General features: G+C 39.3%; 2 protein-coding genes across 2 annotated transcripts; both read right to left on the reverse strand.

Moving 5' to 3' along the window:
- Positions 1–2207: 2207 nt before the first annotated feature.
- Positions 2208–6492, reverse strand: LOC116269819 (putative tripartite motif-containing protein 64B). The gene is made up of 4 exons (XM_031653959.1): positions 6310–6492; positions 5680–5702; positions 4151–4248; positions 2208–3055 (listed from the first exon to the last, which is right to left on the reverse strand). The coding sequence occupies exons 1-4, from the start codon at positions 6490–6492 to the stop codon at positions 2571–2573; spliced, it is 789 nt and encodes a 262-aa protein (XP_031509819.1). The 3' UTR covers positions 2208–2570.
- A 538-nt stretch (positions 6493–7030) lies between these two features.
- LOC116269706 (tripartite motif-containing protein 64C-like) lies at positions 7031–8764 on the reverse strand. The gene has a single exon (XM_031653053.1). It carries the CDS (start codon positions 8261–8263, stop codon positions 7805–7807), a length of 459 nt encoding a protein of 152 aa, XP_031508913.1. The 5' UTR covers positions 8264–8764; the 3' UTR covers positions 7031–7804.
- Between the last annotated feature and the right edge of the window lie 3273 nt (positions 8765–12037).

Consider the following 12037-nt stretch of genomic DNA (forward strand, 5'->3'; position numbering starts at 1 on the left):
CAGGCATGACCCCGGCACCTGGCCAAACTCATCCTTTTTTATGACTGCATAGTATTCCATGGTGTATATGTGCCACATTTTCTTTATCCAGTCTATCCTTGATTGGCATTTGGGTTGGTGCCAAGTCTTTGCTATGCTGAACAGTGCTGGAATAAACATACGTGTGCATGTGTCTTTATAGTAGAATGATTTACAATCCTTTGACTATATACCCAGTAATGGGTTTGCTGGGTCAAATGGTATTTCTGGTTCTCGATCCTTGAGGAATCACCACACTGTCTTCCTCGATAGTTGAACTGATTTACACTCCCAACAAGAGAGTAAAAGCGTTCCTATTTCTCCACATCCTCTTCAGCACCTGTTGTTTCCTGACTTTATAATGATTGCCATTTTAACTGGCTTGAGATGATATCTCGCTGTGGCTTTGATTTGCATTTCTCTAATGATCAGGGATTATAAAATTTTTTTCACATGTTTGATGGCTGCATAAACGTTTTCCTTTGAGAAGTGTCTGAAATGTATAATTTTTGCTTTTGTTTTCATTATTTTTTAGTCTGTCTGGCATGCCAGTTCACATTCTCTTCTGCCTTCATCCCTCCTTTCTTCCTTCACTATGGCCTCTATTTCTTTCCTAATACCACCCACAGGTCATTCTTCAAGTTTCACTTTTCAGGGAGAGTCCTGTAAAATAATCTATTTACAAACTTTTAACCAGGGATTAAATATCATCTTTGAGAAATTCACAACAAATTCCCCTATTCTCCAAGTACAAGTTTCTTTATCCACAGCTAATCTCAATCCGACCATGCCATCCCAGCTTGCTCTGCCTAAATCTGGTAAAGTTCTAAATTTTCTGACCCCCTTTTCTATCCAAATGAAAACGGATTCTAAAACTTTTGTAATAGGGGACTTGGATCTGGAGACAGCAAGACTGAAGGACCATAGATGTGCTGGAGTCACCGCTGGCACGGGTTTCAAGAGAAGCACAAGGCGCATGCGTAGTCTCCAGAAGTTTTGATGTTTTCTGCGTGGCTTTCTTCTGGGCATCCTGCCTCCGATGCTGCTGTGACCCTTCAATTTGGCTGTAGCCTTTGCCACCACCTCTGTCTTTGGTTCCTGTTTTTTCTAAAATTACGTTGAAGCAAGAAGTTTTAGAAGATGGGTTTCACAGAGACTTTTTAAGAAAAGGGAAATTCGTTGAAAGCATTGAAGATTTACCTACCTGCAGACTCTTAACAATACTTAGGAGTACACTATTTCTAGAGCCATATCAGTTAGCTTCCCAATAAGAGGGAAATATCACAGAGGCAAAGATGGTTTCAGACAATTTAAACATAGCATCTCTACTTATTTGCTTACAGAATCTGAAGGTTTCATTAACTCCAGATCTGACTCACAAGCTGTTTATCCTTTGCAAAGAATGGCACATAGTAAGGATGGAGCAAATTTATCATGAATGACAATCCACAATTACTGATCTTTTAGGACCAAGACTCCCAATTTGACATTAACATTGAAGAAAACATAGATGATAATATAATGATTTTGATAAACCAGTAGTTTTTCTGAATCCAGCATTTCTGAGAACATTAAAGATAAGAATCAGCCGGGTTTGGTGGCTCACATATGTAATGCCAGCACTTTGGGAGGCTGAGGCGTGCATATCACTTGAGGTCAGGAGTTTGAGACCAGCCTGGCCAACATGGTGAAATCCTGTTGTCTCGACTGAAAATACAAAAATTAGCCAGGCATGGTGACATGGGCATGTAATCCCAGCAACTCAGGAGACTGAGAATCACTTGTACCCAGGAGGCAGAGGTTGCAGTGAGCCCATGTCAGACATCTGTATTTCCAGCCTGGGGTGTTGAGGGAATCACTGTCTCAAAAAACTAAAATAATAAATAAGTAATCCATGCTAGAAGCCAAAAAAAAAAAAAAAGAAAAAAATTTTTTCGGCTAAAAATTATTTACATCAAAACAAACTTCTTCAAAGTTTTTCCAGTCTAAGTTTACATTTTATAATGCTACTTTGGAATGCACACAAGGACCATTGAAAACAAGAGCTATCATTGAGTGTGTATATCAGTAAGACAATTCAGTTAACTCTTATAATTAATATATTTTACACATTTACAAAAATCAGTAATTTTTAGTAACTGATGATCCAGACTATATTTTGTATTATTTGCTTTGCATAAAGTGTCTACAATACACAAATCCACAGAGATCTAAAGTACAAAAGGCGTTGTGAGTCGAATGGGTGGGGAAGGTGCAATGAATAGAGAGTAACGGTAAAGGGTTTTGGGTTTCATTTTGGGGTATAAAAAATGTCCAGGAATCAGACAGTTATGGTTTTTCACAACCCTTCATTAAAGTGAAATTTAGGAAACAAATGTATAATGTCAATGTGGTTATCCCATTTCATACCAGATAATAATTTTGTTTCCTCAAGTTACAATGAGCTCAAAGATGCTCACACATTGTCCTACTGTTTCACATGAGAAGGTCTCGAGATTGGAATATTTTTCAGACAAAAGAGCTCCCTAAGAAATCATAATGAAACCTGAGTTTCATGGGGAACCAATACAAAAGAAAGGTGTCAAAAGGGAAGACAAAGATGAAGGGAAAAAGCTGTATATGAGGGAACCTTTTGAAACATCATAAAAGCTCACAACTGTGTTGTCGTAATCCAGAAACACCCCAACCCGACCCAGAGGTCTTTGCACATAGTGAGTTAAGGGAGCAAAGATGTTGGAGAGGCTATAAAGGTTGTTTCTCTTTGAAGAAAATAGAAAAAATGCTTCCTCAAAAGCATTTGTGTTTGCTGTCCTGGAATCTTTACAGACTCCCAGAATCCAGTTGGAGGAGTGGGTTACGTCCACTTCCCAGTAATGCTTGCCGGAGGAGAAGGCCTGAGCTCCCCATGCAGCAAAGTTCTCTGCTCTCTGGGACTCCCTGGGCGCACCATCATGGTCATCTCCAAATATCACATTTCTCACATCCTCAGAAAGGTTCATGTAGTGACTTGCCCTTTCCTTACTCAGAGGATCATCCACTGCAAAAAGAACCAAAATCAGATCAAGAAGTTAGGTGGGGGTCAGATGTTATCTGCCCAGGTACTGGCTTTATTAGTACCTCCTGTAAGAGACAGAATACAGGGAGAAAAAAGACTTTGGAGACTCTTATCTATGAAGATCAAGAGTTGTTATGATTTCTACAGCACAAAAGAATCCTTAAAATCACTGAGAAAAACAAATAAACAAATGTCATTAATTGTGTGAATCAATGATTTAATGTCTGGCTTTGCTTGATTTGTTTTAAGAGACACGTAACATTATTTATTTAGTAGAAAATGCCACTTGGATTGCTTGTATTTAATATAATTAACAAATAGACTTCACTCTCGTATTATGCTCCTAATCAATGGGGTATAAACGGTGCCTGTTCTTTTTTTTTTTTTGAGACAGAGTCTCACTCTGCTGCCCATGCTGGAGTACAGTGGTGCAATCTTGGCTCACTGCAGCCCCCTGGGCTCAAGCGATTCTGCTGCCTCAGCCTCCCGAGTAGCTGGGATTAGAGGCATGTGCCACGATGCCCAGCAAATTTTTGTATTTTTGGTATAGATGGCCACGTTTGTCAGGCTGTTCTCCAACCGCTGACCTCAGGTGATCTGCCCACCTCAGCCTTGGTAGGATTACAGGCGTGAGCCACTGTGCCCAGTCTCACCTGCTCCATTTTTAAACATCAAAATTTGATGGACATCCATACATGTGCAGTTGAGAAGTTTCTGAAAATAATGATCATGTTCTGCTTTTACGTCACCTGATCAGCCACTGCTTCATTTAGTCTAGCTCTGGTTTTAGCCCTCTGTTGTTTAACGGCTGCCTTACATGTTTGGGCCATTTTCACAGAACCTTCAGCTTCCAGTTGTTGTGAAATGTATCTTACATCAGTAGAGTTGTTTCGTTTATGGAAGCTTTAGTTTGTTGGTTGGTCAAAGCTTTCTAATGTTTATGATAAATATTAATTCTATAATATATTGTAAGTTCACTTTTATGTCAGAAGAAATAAAACTAAAATGGGAAATGGCTCAACCAAGCAACCCACTAAACAGAAGTTGAGGCTGTACTGCCAAGCAGCTGGCTCTAACCTCTGAATTTGTTGAGCATATCTAGCACTCCAGTGATGGGCCGGGAAGTCAGTTCTGGCTTTACTGGCTGGGGCTTTTCCATTTGCACCAACTCTGTCCTGCAAAGAACAACCTCAGTTACACTTTCAGGCCCAGGGATAATCACACAGTCCTACAAATGTTTCAGATTTTCATCCAAGATATTTCTTGAGAAATCTCCCTTTTATGTTAAATTCAGTATACATTTTATTCAACCATATTGGGGATATAGCAATGTTACTTTTATCTAAATTTAACATGTTAAAGTACAGTTTCTCCATTCTCTCACACATGATCCAAATTTAAAATTACTGAGTGCCATTTCTTCCCTCTGCCCCTCCAGCCTCTTCAAAGTATACAGATACCCTGGGATTCTTGCTGAGAGAAGAAAACTCAGCCAAAGCCTTTGGGACCTCAACCTGTAGATGTCACCAATGATGCAGTCAGGGTCTTACAGGGAATGCCCACTGACACTAAAGGTTTTGAACTTTTGTTCAAACCAAAGGAGTCAATTTCCAGCCTGTCAGCCCTGGTGCTGAGGTTCCTGAGGCTGCCATTCCCCTCTTAGATTCTGCCTATAACAGGGGAGTGCAGTGATGGAGTAGGGCCTGGCTATTGATGTCCCTGGGAACAAAACCTCCCTCCCTTTCCTGTCCTTAGGGCATTTCCCTCCCTCCTCTCTTTTTCACCTCTCCCCTCTCCAGAATAGGAGACTCCTTTGTGATAACTCAGAGTAATCTTCTTCTTAAGATTTGCCGGGGCAGGGCTGGAGAAGATGGGGTGAGTGGGTAGAAGAAAATCCAGAATGGCACACTGTTGTTAGATACATTTTCATTCAGCCACATAAGAAGGACACTTCTGAGACAAAGAAGCTTAAGGTCTCAGGTTCTCCTTTGAAACCAAAGTGGAATATAGCCACAGATCAATGCTAAATACCTCAAAACATATAGTTGACCCTTAAGCAACAAGGGTTTGAAATTTGGGGGCCCACTTCTAAGTGGATTTTTTTCAATGAAAGTTTCACCTAGCTTGCCTGCCTCTCCTGCCTCCTGCTCAACTTCCTCCATTTCTTTTCTTTCTGCCTCTGCCACCTCTGAGATACCTTCTTCTCTTCCTCCTCCTCTTCAGCCTACTCAATGTGAAGACAATGAAGATGAAGACCCTTATGGTGACTAACCTCTTAATGGGTAATAAATATATTTTCTCTTCCTTCCAATTTTTGCAATTATATTCTTTTCTCCAGCTGACGTTATTGTTAGGATACAGCATATAATACATATAACATGCAATATACGTTAATTGACTATTTATGGTATCGACAGGCTTCCAGTCAATAAGAGGTGATTCATAGTTTGGTTTTGGAAAAGGCAGAAGTTATACTTGGATTTTCAGGTATGTGGAATTGCAGGAAACTGGTTAGTGAACCTAACACCCACATTTTTCATGGTACATTGACTTTATCAATAAGGGAATGACTTTCGCAGAAATCAAAGTTCATTAGTGTAACTCACCATTCCAGTATGTTTTCCAAGTCCTGCAAAGAAAAACATAAGTACGTAATCACGAGAATTCTGTCCTACTTTCCCTAGTATTCTTTGTTGTCTTTCTGGGTTAACAAGGTAGGTTTATTGATACACCTCTAAGGAACCATCCAAGGCTGTGTTAATAACAGAACCTCAACCGAACCATGGTGGGCTTCCTCAGTGGGCAATAGGAATGAGGAGCTGAGAATAAGACTGTGGAATGATGTACATGGCAATATATGTTGTCAGTGTCACTCATCCTCCAGGCTTAATCTCAAGAAGTGTGGATGTACTAGGAACATAAATTGAGTTTTATTAACAAAACTAATATTCTCCTGGCCTAGCATTTGATTGATTTTGGATAACATTTCTTTGTGGCTAGTACTCCTGATTATACTGAAGAAGATTTTGTCCTAAGTGATCTACCAAAATGGCAAAAACCTCCCAAAGATTACCGCAATATGCAAAAATAAGTGAGTGGACAAACATAATGACGGAGTCAAGGAGCATGTGTCACTTAGCTAAGAGTAGTTGCATTTGCAGGTAACATATGAATGTCCTGGCAGCATTGCCCAACAAAGGTTTCCTGACTCTGGATGACAGACCCTCCCTCCTCACCTGGAGCAGCTTCACATCAGGCATGTGGCACATCTCCCACAGCTCTCTGTATATGTCTTTTGTCTTTTTTATATGTTGGATTATTCTTACTTCACTGTCTTGGAATTGTCGAACAATCTCTTCTGCTTCTCTGTCCAGTGTCTCCAGATGGAGTTGCTCCTCCTCCAGGAGAAATTGGCGCATCTTCTGATACTGATACCTGATCATCCCTTTCCTGAAGGCCGCATAGTCCTGCAGAGATACTCAGTTAAAAGAATTGCATCTCCTCACTCTCCACAAAACACTTAACACTTCAAATTTTATTCTCCTAGGATATACCAGCAGTAAACTCATAAACTCTATGTCTCATACTTGGAAAGATTCTTGAAAATTTGCTATCTCCTCTGCCCATCCGTTTTTCATGCTCCTCTTAGTCTCCCTTCCTGTATAAATCGATACCTCAAAAGGACTCAAGATCCCTTCTTGTGATGCTTCTTCGGGATTCTTACTTCATTAATTATTGTCTTTTTTACTTGGTTTTTCTTAATTTTCTCTTGTTCCTTTGCCTGATTCTTCTAAACATTTTAAATATTTCAGTGTACACTCTACTACCGAGTTTTTAAAGAAATTACTTCAGGTTTTTTTTTTCCCCCCCACTTATATCTCTATTTCTCTCCTCCCTTTCACAGCAAAACTTTAAACTACTCAATGTGAATACAATGCTTTGAAGAACTCAATGCTATCCTACTCTCAGTGCCTTGGAAGTTTTATGCAAACCCTCAAGGTTACATTAGAAATACCTATCATACCCTGTTTATTTCATATACATGTACATACTAGTATTTTTTGCACCAGCTCCTGTTGGCCTGTATAATGATAATTGCTGATAGATCATTTGAAACCACTCTTTGTTTTTTTCTGGGAAGAAGACACTGCTATTTTGTAACTGGTAAGCAGAATTCAGCTAAGAAGTCTAAGCTAGCATTGTGCCAATCTACATGAAAAAATATAAAACATTTTTATCCCTACCATTAATGAATGGATTTTGCTAATTTCCTGATTTAGATTGTTTTGCATTTCTTGAGTGCTCCTCCATAAAGGATCCATTTTCTTTAGAAGTTTCTCCTGCAAAGTAGACATGACCTTCAGTAGCAGATAAGACATTACTGGATATGTTGCTCCCTTTTAATGAGAAAAGCCTGTTGTTGAGAGAACAGTAAATTTGAGTTCCCATGAAGTGGTCAGGTTTTTTCACAAGATAACCTAATTTGATTCTAACATTTGGAATATCAGAGGCAACCGAAACATATCGTAGACAGTTTGAGGAGACCCAACAGCTAATCAATTTTCTAAGAAAGTGGCTTTCATATACCCTGGATCTGGAGAAGTCAAGCTTGCAGCAAAAGCAAACCATGTTCCCAGGACACATTTATATCTAGAGATTTATATTGAAAATTCAGATCTTCCTCATCTCCATTCTCTCCACCTTTATTATCATAAGCTCTCATTTTCTCTCTCATTTAGGATCATGTGGATTCCCAATTGCACTGGAGGTGTCACTTACCCTGCACTCCTCAGCAGCCCATCCTATTGGACTGTGGCCATGAGCCTCATGCTCTGGTGACTCAGAGCAGGACCCACAGAGGAGTCTCTGCTCAGCCTCACAGAAGAGCCCCTTTTCCTCTTCATGTAGCACACAGATCTGCTTCTCTGAGCTGTTGATGTTGTGAGGTCTGCTCTGCCTTGCAAGAGAAGCCAACTTCTTGAGAGCAATATTGGTGTTGAAGTCAGCCCTCTGGGGGATTTTCCCGCACACAGGACAGCCCTTTGGAGCCTGGCCTTCCTCCCAGAGGAGACAAAGGCAGGGCCTGCAAAAGCTATGCCCACAGTCAATGGTGACCGGGTCTATTAAGTAGTTCCTGCAGATAGAGCAACAGAGCTCCCTCTGGAAGGCTTGCAGTGTGCCTGAATCCATGTTTCTGGAAATTTAAAACAGGAAAATTTAAGTGAGAAATTTATTTTTTGACCACATGGAGGGGGAAGGGCCTGTGGCTAGTTGTTCTTGTCTGCTTCAGCTCTGTTCAATCTATCCATTAGCTTAAGCCCAGTACAGACCTAGATATGGTAAATATAGGCAAGTTTGGTTTATACTATAACACAAGTGGAAAAATGAGACAAGCGTCATTTTAGTTTAAAACAAGCAATGTTCTCAATTATGAATTATTTGGACAAGCTTAATATTGGGGTAGAGAGGAACAATTAGGATAACTTCACAGTTACTTCTATTAGCTGATTGTTCCAGAAATCCATACAAACCCATCTCTTTCTCTCTCTCTCCTTCTTTTCCTCCAAGACCCTTTGAGTATAACTCATAAGGGATACTTAGTCTCACTCTCTGGCACCCAAGTAACAGATGTACTTTTCTAAAGACAATTAAAAATTGGTTAAGTTTAATCTAAGTGTGTTTAGTTTAATCATTATGGGCTTCAGCACTTAACTCCTATAACTATAAATAGCTGAACTTATTCTTCTAAGGTTAATCACAAAATTCAACCTTTACATAAATACAATGAAAAATGATTATTTCTTATTCAAGACAATGTTTTTATTCAGAATGAGTTCAGACCATCAGAGTACCTTCATATTTTGAAATGGTGACTAATCAAGCTATGAAAGGACTCAGCAACAATTAATCAACTTTTACCTAAAACAAACCAAAAAAGAAAGTAAACACTGGAATTTTTTCTTTAAAGAATCCAGAGATGTAGTTAATGGAAGCATGACCACCAATTTATCTTTATTCCCGGTGTTTCCCACAGTGATCAAAGTCCCTGCTTTCTGGGGGTCTTTACCAGTTCATGGGATATATTTGAACACTTTTCAAATCCAGTCGGCTCATTGAAGATTTGAAAAGGACTACAAACATAAACTTTACAATAAGGGTTTTCCAATTAATCCTACACATTTCACACTCACACTGACATGTAGTACATTACAAAGCTACAGTAAGCAAAGCAGCAAGGTGCTGGTGTAAAAATAGACAGGTAAACCAGTGGAACAGATCAGGGAACCCAGAAACTCTTACACCTCTCTACAGCCAACCAAATTTTGTCAAAGGTAGCAACAGTATTTACTGGGGAAAGGACAGTCTTTCAATCAACACTGCTGGCAAATCTGGATATTGACATGCAGGGGATAAAATTATACCCTCACCTCTCATCCTGTGCCAAAATCAACTCAAAATAGATTGAAAACCTTAATGTAAAACCTGAAAGACCGAATCTACTGGAGGAAAACATCGGAGAAATGCTCCAGGACACTAATGTGAGAAAAAAAAGTGTACGAATAATATCACAAAAGCCTAGTCCACAAAAGCAAAAATCAACAACTGGAGTTATCTGAAACTGCAATGCTTCTCCACAGCAAAGGAAACAATCAATGGAGTGAGAAGACAATGGACAGAGTGAGAAAAAATATTTTTTTCTTTTAAAAATAATGCTGGTGTGATGGCACATGCTTGTAGTCTCAGCTACTCAGGAGTCTGTGAGGGCAGGATTGCTTGAGTCCAGGAGGTCCAGAGTACAGTGAGCCATGATAGTGCCACTTCAGTCTAGCCTAGGTGACAGAGTGAGATCCTATCTCAAAAAGAAAACCCAGTCAAATAACTTGATATAACACAAACCAATATATTGTAAATACTCTAATAACAGGTATTTTGAACAATTATGTTATTTCAAATAACTGGGTAAGCTACTTGTTTGCTTAGACAAGATGTAAGTGTCCCGGCAGGTGAGTTTAAAGTATTTTTATAAGAAAATTAAGCATGAAGGTCTTTACTACAAATGTCATACACACCAGAATCTGCAATATATGGTCCCAAGTCTAGAAGATTCGTGGTTATCCAGGTCAGCAGCAACACTGAGCTGACCGAAGCCCAGCATCCACAAATTCAATCTGACTTCTCTGAAGAGGTGTTCTCTGGACAACTGTGCTTTTTAAGTGATTAGACTCAACTAAGAACACTCCCACTTCCTGGGATTGGCTACTGTCTGGAGAAAGAAGTGGAAATGGAAGATTAGGTTACACAGAAGGGTGTAACATTGGCTGATTGGATTTATAAAGTATAGACAATCATGCCTAAGGCATTATAGCCCAACAGAAGGTAGAGGATTTTGGAGTGAGATGTAAGAAACTTGACCTGACATACGTTGTTCAGAGATATTACAACTGAAACAAGTATTTCATTAAGTAATGTTTTATTCCACAAACAATGCCTTTGCAATGAAAAACAATTGCTTTATTATTTTAAACTGAAATGTGTCATCTATATTTCCATTAAAGATTTTTTGTTTATTCTTCAACAAGCATATACTAATGACAATGAAATAGTTATTAGACATAAATTATATTAAACTGTAATAGACAATTTCAGTCCTGCTAGAACATCCAGACTAGCGAATGAGATGTGTCATAATTAAAGAATCACACAAGTAAATACACAATTGGAACTATGAGCTCAGTAAATGAGCAGTACATGTTTTGAGGGTCTGTAGTAGGAGGTATGTGCTGAATGCAAGCTTACACAGGGCTTTCATGAAAATATGTCAGAACTGAGATCTGAGGGATAGGAACACATTAACTTGGCAAAGGGAGCTAGAGAAAAACTTTCTCTGCAGTGACAGCAGCAGATGCAAAAGCTTCCTGGATGGAAGAGACCTGGTACAGTTGAGCTCCAGGCCATTGGAGCTGGAGTGACAAGAATGAACGTGGTCTGATGGGAGATGAAGCTGCAGAGGCAGGTACAGGCTTCAGAACATGGAAAGGATGAGTTCTTTAGAAACTATGGGAAGCCAGTGAAGTCTCACTCTCCTTTTAAAATATATCATTGCTAAATAATTCTCCAGTCATTATTTATCTGAATATGTACAACTATAAAATATTAAATGAAATAACTAACCCATCTGTGGAACTCTCTTATAAAATAGTGCACCTAGGTACTTAGCTGTATTTTAAATAGTATACCTTTATATACAACAGTTGCTGAATTCACCTATTTTTTTGTTCTCTTCCCTGTTTTTTTTTTTTTTTTTTTTTTTTTGAGACGGAGTCTCCCTCTGTAGCCCAGGCTAGAGTGCAGTGGCCGGATCTCAGCTCACTGCAAACTCCGCCTCCCGGGTTCACACCATTCTCGTGCCTCAGCCTCCCGAGTAGCTGGGACTACAGGCGCCCACCACCTCACCCGGCTAATTTTTTGTATTTTTAGCAGAGACAGGGTTTCACCATGTTAGCTAGGATGGTCTCGATCCCTGACTTCGCGATCCGCCCGTCTCGGCCTCCCAAAGTGCTGTGTCTCTTCCCTATTTTATGACTCTTTTCAATGGTTAATTTATGCAAAAATCAATGTGTTCTTTGGATTTTACACCGTGGTGAATAATTTTAAATTAGATACTTTACATAAGTATATATGTATGGACATGTAGAAGATGTATAGCATGTATATTTATATTAAAATATGATACAATGTCATAAATAATTATTTAAACAATAATTATGTGTGCAATTACCTTTAACAAAGTACATACAGAAAACTAACTTTGAATAGAGTATGGTGACTCCTGTCTGTAATTCCAGCTACTTGGACAGCTGGGCAAAAGGGTCACTTGACTCTAGGAATTCCAGGTTTCCCCAGGCAACATAGTTTGACTCCTGTCTCTAAAAAAAAAACCAAATGATTTCACCCAGACCTGGA

This window comes from Papio anubis, chromosome 12, assembly GCF_008728515.1.
Source record: "Papio anubis isolate 15944 chromosome 12, Panubis1.0, whole genome shotgun sequence".
In the NCBI taxonomy this organism is placed as follows: Eukaryota; Metazoa; Chordata; class Mammalia; order Primates; family Cercopithecidae; genus Papio; species Papio anubis.